The 14,077-nt window shown below is 44.1% G+C and overlaps 2 protein-coding genes across 2 annotated transcripts; both read right to left on the bottom strand.

The window, feature by feature from the left end:
• Positions 1–745: 745 nt before the first annotated feature.
• LOC106649468 (interferon-related developmental regulator 1-like) lies at positions 746–2,044 on the bottom strand. The gene has a single exon (XM_014366904.2). It carries the CDS (start codon positions 2,042–2,044, stop codon positions 746–748), a length of 1,299 nt encoding a protein of 432 aa, XP_014222390.2.
• Positions 2,045–5,196: 3,152 nt separating this feature from the next.
• Positions 5,197–13,722, bottom strand: LOC106649707 (dedicator of cytokinesis protein 7). The gene is made up of 17 exons (XM_014367281.2): positions 13,017–13,722; positions 12,763–12,941; positions 12,548–12,689; positions 12,274–12,486; positions 12,004–12,195; positions 11,039–11,923; positions 10,658–10,963; positions 10,379–10,584; positions 9,806–10,291; positions 8,433–9,722; positions 8,231–8,358; positions 7,888–8,153; positions 7,426–7,685; positions 6,573–7,360; positions 6,285–6,487; positions 5,887–6,206; positions 5,197–5,821 (listed from the first exon to the last, which is right to left on the bottom strand). The coding sequence occupies exons 1-17, from the start codon at positions 13,155–13,157 to the stop codon at positions 5,752–5,754; spliced, it is 6,075 nt and encodes a 2,024-aa protein (XP_014222767.1). The 5' UTR covers positions 13,158–13,722; the 3' UTR covers positions 5,197–5,751.
• Between the last annotated feature and the right edge of the window lie 355 nt (positions 13,723–14,077).

Raw genomic sequence — 14,077 nt, 5'->3', positions numbered from 1 at the left:
ACCCGCGAAAACTCTTTTTCATTTGAATTTGAAACACAAAAAAACCTCGCTCATGTCTCTACGTACCGGAAATAGTAGTTCCCTTAAATGACCCCATAAAAATTTGAAAATAAAAATTTTCAAATTTGCCTATAAATAGTTGTCAGAATATGTTTGATTTCATTACAACCATAGCTCATTGAGTAATTATTCAACAGTGGATTGACTAGACCTTTCAACAATTAGAAAAATAAAGAATTTGCGAGCTTGATGTGAATAATAAGGATAAGACTGTCATACTTGATCTTTTGAAAAAAGTATTACCACCATTTTGAATTACTGTACGATAAACTTTTCAATTTGATATAAAGTTTGAAAAATAAATATTTCAGTTATGCTGAATAATTGTCAGAATATATTTGATTTCACTCGTATCATAGCTATACAATTGAACAATGGTGGATTATTTGATTATTTAATTTGTTTATTATTGGGACCGTGGGGTATAAACCCCATACGGTCCCAAGGCAGATTGATACAGATAGTAAGAATTGAAATTAACATAAAGATAATAATAGAAATTTTTAGCAGATAGGTACAAGATACAACAATTAAATGTATATACAACAAGACATCAGATGCACATACAACAATTAAAATAGATTGTACAACAACTAAATTAGGACTAACAACAATATGTACATATTTACAAACAGAAGCACGAGTGCGCAGTAACAACCGCACCGCTCCAGAGAGCAATAAATGATTAAAATTCGTCCGCGTCCAAATCAGCCGAGCGCTGGCTTCGGCATTTGTTTCTGTATTTTGTGCGAGCCTTAAAAGCTGCAGCATTCGCCAAAGTTTTCTGAAGTTTAGGGACTTTCGTTGCTGGATCTTCAACGGGTGCAATGATTTTATTGCCCAGATCAAACACATCTCTGAGCACTTGATTTTCAGCCAAATGAATGTTGATGCCGGGCCCGAGTAATCTGCAAAAAGCATTGTATCGAGAGCGAGCGCACCAACCGTTCAAGAGTAATGTCTCTTTTCCAAATCTAATCCGAGTTTCCGGAGCGATATCTTCCTCGATGTAGCGCAGAATATCTCTGAAGGTAGCTCGCTGAATGGTCTTGTCTTTCTTCGCCCTGGACTTGCTCGAATCGGTGGCCAATTCCTTCAAAGTTTCGACCAATTCTTCGGCCCAGACTCGCTCGTAATCATCCGAATGGCCTCGTCCCAGCTCGAAGATCACGGCCAATGCCTCGCCCGCTGTCGTGCGCACGTCCAAATGAGGAGATCGAAGCAATCCGCTCAACTGATCGAGAGACGGCACGGAGGTATTCGTTCGTGCGCTCTTCAGTAAATTATTTACGGCACCGGAATTCATCGTGGTCAATAGCAATGTCCAAGACGAAACGGCGGAAGCGTGAAGTGCAGCGAGCTCGGGTGTAACTTTTGCCACGACATCGTCTCCCTTCGGATAAGAACCAGCGAATACGTTGGACAACAGCTGACTCAACTCGAGAAATTCGCCGAGATCTTTGCCGGACAGAAATTGATTCATGCCGAGAGACCAGCAGCACTCGGTCCTGCCAGCGATCGAGGCCGCGTTATCGTTGGCAATTTTCATCATCGTCGCTTTGAGATCTTTGTACACGTCCTCGGCGCAATCGCCGAGTTGAGCACACATCAAGGTACTCAGTTTGGCAGCGGCGCTTCGTTCCTCACCTCTGCCCTTTTTTAAGCTTCTCTCGATGGCGTCCGCGAGCGTGAACTTTCGCCCCTCGATGAAATCCGGCACGCATTTGTCCGTAAAAGACTTGCCGACCTTGAGGTAGTGAGACACTCGGCTCTGGGCGGATTTGGACGTGAGCCCGTCGATATCGTCATCGCACGAGACTTGCTCGTAATTCTCGTCTACGTCGTTTTTATCGTTGTTACTAGCCTCGCTCGGGACGTTGTCGCGAGCGTCCGAAATGCAGCTGCCGGTATCCGTCGCAGATTCGTCAGCGGAGTCGGAATTGTTGCGCCTGCCGGCTTTTCCTCTCTTGCTTTTGCCTGGCATCTTGATAATATCAACGTATTGTTTAGATAATAATTCAAAGTACTGTTCTTTGGATTTTAAATATTTTTGTCACAACACGTGGTAAATGGTGAAATACACTGTCGTATAACTTCTTCCGACTGCACCTGTACACTAAAGGCTATTTAAAACACATGGCACAACTTTCACTTTTTCCAAGAAAATCACTTGGAGAGATCGATCCGATCAAATTTTAGATGTTCACCCAACGGCTTTGTAATTACTACTGACTTTATGTGCACTATACGATCTATGTAGACATCTATAAAGAACTTGTAACGCTACGCGCGGAATTCAAAATATCGTATAAACGAATACTTGTTTCGTTAATCATAATAGAGGTATCTTTATCAAATTTATAATAAATAAAACAAAAACAAAACAATTTAAATAAAATAATTTATTTGTTTACTAGAATATTATTATTTTATTCATCCTTTACATAAAATAACGATGCAATTTGCATAAAATCGCTAGTGGTTTTAATTAATAATTGTTGTATCGTATCATCATAAGCTGAGCGCAGCGAAGTCGTATCATAGCCAGTTCGCCTGATTTTCGTGCGTTAGCGGTCATATGATAACTTAAAATCGTTTCGTACAATCGCTTTGAAATTTTAGAGGTATATTCTTTGGGACTGGGCGCGTTACTGATTAGTTTTTTGTGTGCATTCGCCCTTTTTTGCAAGTTAGTGGGGGAGTGCAATAGCAGATGGCTAAGCATAGGCATCATCACCTTCAGGTACCATATTATATTATAAACATGTATATATAATGAAATCCCGCTGCAAGCCGTGCGCGCGATATCGCGCGAGCAGTAGTAATTCATTGCTCTCGTGCCTCGACACGAGATGTTTACGCACAAACGAGCCCGATACAGATTATAGCTGCTACCGCTGCACCCGCGCGAGCTTCGAACGGGGGGCGCCGTTACCGAATGTCGTTCGTGCGCGATTTAATTCATGAGCATTTTTTCTTCTATACATTTTTTCGCAAGTTTCACCGAAACAAGGACAACGAAAGAATTTATTATATACGTATGTGCGCTGATCCCATATAAGAATGATGAAGAGCGGCTCGAGGACCCACCAGCTTTTAAAAGTCTATAAATTTTCACACGGACACACACTTCGGTTATGGACCCTCCTCCTCCTTCTCCACTACTACCCCCCTCCGCCTTTTTACGAAGACTTTCCAAGAGTGGGTTAAATCATTTGAATTATTACGTCTACGCGCGCGTGCCCCGTAGCGGCGTATAAGAGCAATGAATTTTTGAAAATTCCGCCCGCATTCGCACCTGAATCTTTCCCGCGCGCGGGTTAACTGATCGTACTTCAAGACGTGGAAAATATATTTTATCTCTTTTGTTCGTGCGTTCGTAGCTATATACCTACGTATACTTTCTTGAAACTTGTGCGGGGAGGACAAAAAAATACACGCGTGACGCATTTTCTCGGGCTGCGATATCACCCGTGACGCGTGCTTGTAATATATATCTTTACACGCGATAGAAGAAAAAAAAAGCAACACGATTTCACGCGGAGCTTCGTTATACGTATTATTGTATAGGAAAGGGTGGAATTCTCTGTCCTGAGAGAGAGAGAGAGAGAGAGAGAGAGAGAGTACAGTACAAAAGCTCGAAAATTCAATATTTCAAACAACAACAACAGCTACAATGGGACTCTCTGCTCGAGCGACGAAACTCCATATATAGGCAAATGCTAAAGCGAACGATACCGTCGCGCAAGAAGTGTCTTGAAATTTTAATTAACTTTTTCCTCGGGAACCGCCGAGGCAGGACAGAGAGACAGAGAGAGAGAATACATCCCGGAGCTTGCAGAGAGAAGGAAAGCTCTTCGCGCGAGAGTATAAGAGACAAAGGCCAAAGCTGTACGGTCGGCGGCGCGCGAGCCGCGTCAGCCGCCGACGACGACGACGACGACCCGCAGCAACCCAGATATATACCGCTGCTGCTGCTCGATGAACTTTTAAAAGGTAGCTAGCTCTTCGTGAAAGTCTAATTCTCTCTCTCCCTCCCAAACAGTCCTTATAGCGTAACGTCAAATATTGGAATAAATTTTGCCGAAGACGGCGGAAAAAGGGATGAGAGCGAAACGAGTCGAGGTATGAGCTGATATACTACTCTGCTACCTACCACCAGCGTCTTGAGAGAGAGATGCAGTCGCCCGGTGCTCTTTTGCGCGCGCCCACGAGCTTCTCTTATCGCACTCGGTGCGCTCGACTGGGTTGCTGCTGTGCGCGCGGCCGAGCCGCCGCTTGAAGAAGGCCTTTTTTTTCTGCTGGCGTTGCGCCTTATATATAATGCGACTTATATACTCGCGAGCTCATGCCAAGTGTGCTGCTGCTGCGGGGGATCGATTAACGCGCTTGAAACACACACACACACAGACACAGACCCCCCCGACTTGTGCGCGAATAACAAATTGGCATCGGTCGGAGGTTCGGGGATCGGCCGGTCGGCCGGAAAAGATACGACTTGCCTTTTTGACTCTGTATGTATACATATGCCCACCCACCCACGGCCAATATCCTTCCTTTCTTTTTCATCTCTTTTGTCTCATTTCTCTTTTTCTCTCTCTCGATATTCACGCCTGGCGAGTGTTTCACCTATATAGCCTCCCCTCGTACACAACGAGGAAGCGACGACCGGTCGTCGTATATTTACGTTTGTACGCGCGTATTCGAATGCCGAAAGAGAGAAAAAGCAAAGAAGACAGCTCGAGCCTTGCGCGGGTGCGCGCCGAGCTTTGTCGATCACAGAGATCGTGTGTAATCCGTGAATTTCAAATATCTTCGTCGAGTTCCCGCTACGGACATTCCCGGCCTTTCAGCGTCGCGTCCCCCGCGTACTCGATTCGCGACGGGAGAGAGTTTTCTTTTTGCAGAGTTGAACGATGTTTATTAGTCTCTCTCGTTTTGTGCTTCGTGCAATTTCGTTCGATGCGGAGTACAACAAGAAAAGAGAGAGAAACAACTGCGCTCGAACCTCATTGATACGAGATCGTGCTGGATAATGAAAAATAGAAAATGCCTTATGAGAAAAATTGAACTGCAAGAGTGTATTGGAAAAAATTAGCAAGTTTATTAACACTATTTTCTTTTTTATTATAATATAATAAAAATCGTTTTGTCATGATTTTTCGCAGATCTCATACCTATATAAATTGTGTATGTAAAAATTAATCGTAAAAAGTAATAATAACACGAGTTGCCCTTGTACTTATGAGTATAACTGTATGGAATAACATTTGTTCAACTTTAAATGCTAATGTCTGTGTATCAATTTTTTGTTTTTTTTTTTTACAAATATATGTAATTGTACTTGACGTTTGTCTCATTCCCCCATTTGTTTTTTCTTATGAGACGTGCTCATACTTGAAATGCAATTTATAAAAAATTTATAAAAAAAAAATATTAATAATAATAAAGAACCATTACGCTGTTCTTTTGTACATGGAATCACAGACATCAATGAATCGAAATTAGAAAAAAAATTTAAGCGTAAAAAATAAATTGCTATACACGATTATATGGAAATTATTAAAAATACTTGCATGAAAGAACAGCTTAAATAACGTAATTTCAGAATTAACATTAAATGCGCTTTTAAAATGCATAAATAAAAAGTATCTTCTTTGGCTTTTTTTACATGGATTGCTCTCCGTCGTTTTACCATTTCGGGGACATCGTCTTCATTCCATAGTGACTCGTGTACGACGGAACTGATGGTAGCGGACCACTAAAATTAAAAAAAAATCATTTTATTTCACCGTATTTTTTAAAACTTTTTTTGTTCATAATTACCTCCACACGATTAAAGGTGTCAATCGTTCGGTAAACCTTTGATAATTCCTTTCCAACTCGCGTTGGTAGTCGCGCTGGTCGGAACCTATTAGGTTTTTATTCTTTCGCAAAGCATCCAGACACTTTTTGGAAAAATCTTTGAAACAGAGGCGTAATTTGTGTTGAAGCTTAGTGGGTTGATAATTCGGCTCTCGCATTTCAGAAAGGAATACGTTGGCCACTTCAGCTGGACCTTGGTTTACCGTTGTACCAATACAACCTTGTAGCACCATTTGTAGCATTTTAGCATCGGGCGGTTCCTGAACCGTGGCTGCAGCAAGCTAAACCATGAAAAAGTTGATTTGTGAAATCATTTTTTTTTTTGGGTCATCAGTCTATCATAAAAAACTTCAGCATACCTCGGCAGTTTTCTTTTGAATATCTTCTATGGCCACTTCAATTGGACTTAACACTATTTGCTTTCTAGTAACCACTCGAATCCTTGTTTTCAAGTACGGAAAAAATGTCTCCACCGTTAGTATAGTTTTCCGCTTGCATTGTTCACGCAATTCACCGTGTGCTTTACCTCCAGGAGTGAACGGAGTGGCAAAAATAAATCTATCTGCAATGGTAAAATTTTCAAGTAAATAAACGCAGGACAAAAACGAAAATTTTCTAATGAATATCAGACAATGGATGAAGCGTACTTATAGTGAAATTCTTCTGGAAAACAGTCGGCCGGTGTCTCAATTCCCAAGGTTCGAAATAAGGCTCGACGTACGTAATCTGCACGTAGGCTTTAGTCTCGTCCAACGTGCTCAAATCAACCGGGTTCGAGTCCTTGATAATTAGAATGTTCTCGAAGCCAAAGCGATCGGCGTAGAAGTTTTCGAGCCTCGCGAAAATCTCCGGCAGCTTGGTCAGCGTCGGCTCCTTGTAAATGAACTCCTCGCCGTTTAGATCGCCGAATCTCGCCCCGTAGAATCCCACGCGAAAGTACGTGCCGAAGACTCGCTTGCCAGCAAGCTGCTCGATCTTGGTGTACGCGTCGTTGAGTTTACTGTGAATGTTGGCGAGCTTCTTGTAGTCGTGCGCCGCCTCGGCGATCGGCAGCAGCACCTTGTAGACGTCCGGAATGGCCTCGTACATGCCCGCCGTGTAGAACGAGCTGGCGGCGTGCTCCAGCAGACCGGCCAAGCCGCTCTCGGAGAAGTGAGCGCCCAGGCAGAGGCCCTCCTCTCGACGAGCGACCACGTCGTCCCCGACGGCGCTCTCCTCCAGGGCGTTGGGCGTGATCGGATGAAAGGCCTCGGCGCCCACCGGTCGTCCACCGGCTCCTGGCTCCATGAGGTACAAGTACTCGGCGACCAGTGCCGCACTGTGCACGAGACACATCGCTGCTTCGGTATGATTCTTGCGCTCCATGTGCTGCTGAGCCATGTTCGCCAGCCAAGTGAGACGAAGATCCGGCGAGCTTTGATAACCTTTAGCGATCCTGGAATAAGACGCAAATATGTAAGATCTTGGTTGTTCACTCGCTTGATAAAATCGACATCTTACCTGTACATCAAGTCGAGAAGCATTTCGGGATCTTCTTGGAACTCTTTCATCTTAACGGTGTCCGAAAGGATCATGTGTAAATTAAATAATAAATCTTTGACTTGTTCTGGGAATGTTGTATCGGCTAATTCAGTATCTTTTTCCGCATAAACTAATATTGTTTTTAAAGCACGACGAAGTGCACCTTCGTTCGGAGCTCGTCCTCGGCCGACTAATGTAGACAGTGAGGTAGTCACTTGCATTTTAACTCTGGCGAAATTCTGTAAACATACGTATTGATTTTAGTACTTTTTTCACACCGCATCTTTATAATCTACGAAAAGTCTGATAAGCACTGTCTTATCTCATATACGGTTATTAATCAAAATAAGCCCATATTTTAAAACAATAGTCATAAAAGTGAAAAAACTAAACAGTCAGAGTTATTGAAAATATTATAAGAAGGTTTGTGCAGTGAATTACATTTCCAATTTCGAAATTCTGTCGCATCAGAAGATACAAGCTAGCCGCGGCGTGACTTCGAACCGCGCCAAGAGGCGAGCTGCACCTCGTGAGCAGGGTGAGACAAAGATCGCCGCACTGTTCATTCTCGTCCTCGTCGAAGAGCGCGCTGTGATACTTCAAGACTAGGGCTCGTTGAGTGTTGAACATGTGCTGCAGTACGAGCGTGCTTTGATTTCGCGCCAACGCTCGTAGCAACACCTTCAGGACGACACCGACCATACCTCCTGTTTCAAAGAAGAATGGCGGTAAGAAGAAAGTAAAAAATTGAAAGATCATTATTTTTAACGCAAACAAAATTTACCACTTCCACCTTCAGCTTGAACAATCGTTTCCAATGTGTCCAGCACGACTAAAGAGGCTTCGGCTGCTAAGGCACCTTCGATATGAGCATCTTGCTCCACTGCACGGCCCTCCGGCTGTTCAGAAATTCTGTTAAAAAAATTAAACGATAGTCATTAATGTTTAATTGTGTCATATTATTCGAGGAAAGAAATGTGACTTACCTGTAAGACATCTGATCTTTTCGCCATCTGAGCCTGTCACCGCCAGATCTCTCCTTCCTTCTCATCATCATTTCACTCCTGGCGCTCCCTTGACCCAAGATAACATCCTCGAGTTTCGATTTTATGTCGCTCGTTGCCGCCTGAGATGGTAATCTCTTTAAGGCTTTCTTTCCTTTGTACTCGAAAGCTGCAGTGGCGATGTTTAACAATTGCAATATGCTAAGTACTCGTCTGGGGCTAAGTTCGTTTATCCATTGTATGAGCGACGCTTTCTCCAAGCTCTTAATAATCCACAGGGCGCACAGTAACAAATGCCGAGTGGCCTCGGAACTCAGGGAAACTCTGCAGGTGGGGCTCGACGAGTCCGAGACTCCACTGCCCGCGATAGCCAACGCGACCGACTGGGTTATGGCTCCGTTCTCGTCGGTGCAGACGCTTCGTTCTTTCGAGTCCCAATGGTACAACTGGTTCAAGGCCTCCACGAGAATGTTCAGTAATGGAATGTATAGCGCCGCCACACGAGCCTTGGCCGACGGATCGGTCAGTCTGGGATCGGCGTCGTGCTGCGTCATGAGGTAGCGAATCGTACCGATGGCTTTGTTCTGCAGCATGGGATTGCGTATCTCCAGACTGGTCGACAGATCCAGCAGGACGAGACCGACGAGGAAGTGCTGCTGGCGAAATTCTTGGCTGAGTTCGGCGAAACGAGACCGATCGCCGGCCACCAGCGTCGAGATGAGACTTCCCGAGCTGCCGGTCGACGGCGACGGTGAGGCCGGCGCCGAGCTCTGCATATACGACGTGCCGAAAGGCAGATTCAAGGCGACGTAATGCTCGTTGGAGCAAACGGTGCGTACGAGATCCAGCTTGAGAGCGAACAAGCCGGCCGACTCGGGCAGTTGCATCGAGGCGTCCGCCAGCGAGCAGCAGGAGGTTCTCACCAACGACAACACGAAGCCTCGATCCATGATGGAAAACAGATCAGAGAGAAAATTGCCGAGACCCAGAGTGAGAGTCGAGGCGACGCGATTGTCCTTGCCGCATCGACCGATTATTTCGCTTGTGAGGGCGGCGACCAGCGTGGAAAGATCGTCGCAAAATTGAGGCGAAAAACGTATCTTCCGAGGCGCATCGAGCAAGTGACATTCGGAGAGATTTATGACCATCGAACGCACGATGAGCTCGAGAAAGAACCACGAGTGTGCCATAGCTAATTCTCTGGCCTGGCCGGTCGAGACTACCCAATGCAAAACAATTTCTTCGTGTAACAATCGTCTGGTTGATTGTCCGCTAAATTATAAATTGTAAAAGTGCGTTAAAATTGAGTATGCGTTAGAGAAATAATTTTGAAAAATTTTGGAAGATATGCTCACTTCTGCAAGTTTACTTGCGCACCCTCCTGTCGCATCGAGCAAGTTCTATCGAGGCCTTTGGAGAGCGCCTCCATCTCCAGATCTTCGATCGGTAAATCGGGATTGCTGCGGGCTCTGAACACGGGAGCTCCGGATCCCTGATTCATTCTCAACAAACTGCACTGATAAGCCGTGTAGGTGGTCAGCAGCGGGTGCCTGCCGTGCATGTCCACCTGGCCGTCTTGCAAACTGGCGATATTACGCACGAGCAAACCGATGGCCTCGAAAACGGTGGCCGCGACGTTTATCGGCTGCGTGGGCAGGGTCGGCGGTCGGACGAGAAGCGCGATGAGCTGATCGAATATCTGCGGCAACGAGCGAATCAGCGCGGTCTGCGACGTGCGCGACAATTCCAGCAGGGACGATTTGAATTCTTGCTCCATGCCCGTTTCTCCGATCCTTGGAGGCACTTGACCGAGCTCGAGAGCGCTGCAGAGCATCAAAAATCTGCACAGAAAATATTTTCAAACGATTATTAATAATTGCACTGCAAGTGCGAAATATCAGGTTGCTATTATTATCAACTATACTTACCGATCGATGTATTTGTCTTGAGGGTGAACGCTAGAGATCGGTTCGAGCACCAAAGTGAAAACGCCTCGATGAGCATCGACCCATCGTGTTCCAGGCAGTAAAACATCGGGAGCTATGTACGAATAATTGGCTGGAGGTGGATCCAACATGGCTGGAAGGCAGAATTCTCCGGACTGCAAGTGTCCATCTCGTAACAACGGTAGCCACTAAAAATTATTCGAAACGTGAGTTGAACTTTTAGATAGCAAGAGTCGCTATCAAATTTAGGCTTTAACGCACGGTATAAGCAACAGGAGTCTCGACGTTTGGCTGTTCTGCTTTTTTCTGACAGCTGATGTGGTAAAAAGTAAAGAGCAAATGATGCCTGGCACTGAGGTCAGCTGGAAGTCGAATTTTTATCTCGTCGTAGAAATTGGGAGTCTTATTGTGGTAGAGAACCGTTGTGAAGGCTTCGCGCATCATTTCTGGACTGGATGAGCGACCGAAAATCGCAGGAAGAGCCTCGTCCTCTTTTTCTCCGCCCATGAGTTGTACGCGGACAGCGATATTTCGAGCGGATCCCGTTCTCGAACTGAAATTCGTTTCCTGTAAAAAAATTTTACCATGTAACTGCAGTTCCATTTGAGTTTTTTATTCAATTAATTTGAATACTATTCTTACCTTGGGATAAACGTATAACAAATTACGATAAACTAAATCAGGTGAGACGATTTCACTGGGAAACTCAAAAATTTCCTTGACGGGTCGAGTCTTCTCATCTGGATAAGGCTTTAGCCTTCTTAAATCCGGATCGAGGCAGCGGGGCAGATCTTCCGGTCGAGGGCTTAAATCTAACTTCAACGTGCCAGGTATACTCTTGAGCCGTTTGAGATTCGAACTATTTGGACGTTTCAACTCCGAAAGTAGCTTGTACAAATCTTCATCGCGCAGTCGTTCGCTTTCCTGCTTAAAAAAGCTCGATACCGTCAACGTGATGGGTCTGAAGTTGTCCAAGCATTGAGCCAAATCATCCGGATACAAGCTGTGCCTCTTTTCCGAATTCCTGCGCTCGAGAGAACCGCGACGACTCGATACGTCGACTTTTTTTCTCCACTGTTCAAGTCCAATACCGCTATTGGTCGATTTTCGGTCCAGCGATCCTCCGGTACTGGAATTGTCTCCGTCCACACTGGAATTACTTCCGACATTGTTACCTGTGTTATTGCACTGAGTACTGCCGGTCAAAACGCCCGAAAGATGAATGGCGGTCCAAGCCAGAGGCATGCGATAGCGGCCCAGACGCTCGCATGCAGCTGCGGCCGCTGCTCGAACTTTCTCTTTGTTTTTATCGCTTTTGTCGTCCCTAATGTAAGGTTCCGCGCATTCAGATATATCTCCTTGCAGCACTTTTTCAAGACGTACCACTAGAAACAGATCTGGACTAGGTTTGCTTATGCTTATGACACAATTTCTGGCCAGAGTACTCACATCACTGTACGCTATGTGATTTCCCAACATTTTTTTAATATTTTCAGAATTCATATCCACATAAAAATTTTCTGATAACTAGAACAAAAGTAATCATTTATGTAAAAATAGTTATTTTGCAGGTGAAAATATATTCCCTGTTTTTAAATTAGCTGTACCTTCTTTTTTTCTTTCGAATCATACAAAGCAAGACTAGCAAATATAGGCTCTACTTCTAAATCCAATTTCAATTGCAGACATTTTACAAGTATTTTATGTGCAAATGGCTCAGTAGGTTCTGAAGGAAGTGTTATTTCTTGCCACTCATCATCAGCAGATGGGGGTAGAGAATATAATGAAAATAATGCCTCCTATAATTTTAAATGAAAAATAATATGTTAGTTTTTACATTAAGTGTGCAAATATAACTGTATGGAAATATTTCTTACTTGTCTATCATCTAAACGTTTTTGTTCATTTATTTGATCCAGTTTCTCTGGAGTAACTCGATCAAGGACACCTGGCAATAAAGGATCATGTTGAGAATGACGAAGATCCAAACTTGCCCATGAACCTCTTGGAGTATCTTGAGATCCACATTGAGACAAATCTGAGTCTTCTTCATTTGGAGAACCTGATCCATTATTTTGCTCTTGATCAACCTTTAAAATGAAAATGCAAAATTTAATGTACAGTCAGCGATGCTCAAATAATCAAACCTACCTCAAAATCTTGTTTAGGTGTGTCTTGTACTAGTTGCTCTCTAGCTACAGGAGAAACACGCCTTCTAAATTTTCTATGCACAACAACCCAATCAGAAGTAAAACTTTCTATACACTGTCTTACATATGGAGAGACTGAATCACTGAAAAATACATTAAAACTATTTGTTAAACTTTTCAATAAGGATTACAGAAACAGGTAGAAAGCCTTCATACATTGGTTCGGAAGGAACTATAGGTTCTTCTGTACGTATTTTTCTTTTGATTACTTTCACTTCAACATCGTTTGGAGGATAATCTAGAATGGATCGTAGAGGATCTCTTTCAAGAATTGCCTGATGCTGTATAATAAATTCTTCATAATCCAATGGCTCTACCACTTCGCACAGCGAAACCTAAAATAAAAACCACATCAATAAAACTGTACCTCCTGCAATCTTCAATCAGCGTACATCAGCTTTTTTTCTTACCGTGGATGAGAATCCTGACACACTACTCTTACTTTTAGCCAACTCTCTGTTAAATGAATTTGAGGAAGCTATTTGTTTCCTGACATCAGCTGCATTTTGTTTATTAAGTTTGTGAGCGAAAGCTCTTTGAACAGAAGCCATTCTTGTGGTGTGAATTATATCGAGATTCAGATAATTAATAACTGTGGAAAATTTGAAATCTTCGACTCGGTCACGCTATCAAAGGGGTGAGATTCTGTCATATGTATCCACTCCACCCTTGAACATAACCTTCGGGTATTTCTGCAGCATCACGACTTGTCAATCGCAACGGTGTAAACAAATGCAAGAAAGCTCCATTGTTGCAACTCCGGATCGGTTCAGCAGAAAATAGAAATTCCGAAAGCTCTGACAGCGTGAGACATGATCATGGGAGAAACTGAGTACGATACTGGACGGTGTGTGTGTCACGGGCAGCGTGTATGATTCGTTTCGCACTCTTTGAAGCACGTTATCGGTTACCCATAAAAAAAAAATAAATAAACTTTTCTTTCTGTCACGCGCGAGTCACGTCTCGCGATTCGAACTCGTTCCGTCCTCGTTTTCATGTATTCATAACAAAAAAATAAATAAATTAATGCGCGAAGCCGCGCAGGGCTCGTGTAGAAAAAGTCGGCTCCCCCCTGCACGCCGCACCACACCACCGCACCGCACCGCACACGCACTGTCTCGCGGAGCGCAAACACCGCTCCCTACACTCGCCGAGAGCCGAGTCGGTGTGCGATAGTGTGCAGTATATATGTATATAGATATAGTAGTCGGCCGATGCAGTTGCGTACGTGAAGTTTCGAGCTCTATTAAACTTCTTATGGTTTAGGCTGCAGCGGTACCCAGCGAAGTTCGATCTTCGCTTAATGCTCTGGTGCTATGGTTACGCGCTGCGGGACCTTGAACTTCGGGGGTGGTGGATTAAAGCGGCTCCCGTATATAGACACCGACGAAAATTGCACGGGGAAAAGCGTTCGATTGCTATAGGAGTACCGTTGAGTCTTTCGGCTCGATAGAACTTTTATCTTTGCTTC

The sequence above is a fragment of the Trichogramma pretiosum genome, unplaced genomic scaffold (genome assembly GCF_000599845.2).
Source record: "Trichogramma pretiosum strain Unisexual culture from Peru unplaced genomic scaffold, Tpre_2.0 scaffold132, whole genome shotgun sequence".
NCBI classification, from domain to species: Eukaryota; Metazoa; Arthropoda; class Insecta; order Hymenoptera; family Trichogrammatidae; genus Trichogramma; species Trichogramma pretiosum.
Note: the sequence above shows the minus strand (reverse complement) of the source record. Positions and strands in the feature narration are given on the sequence as shown.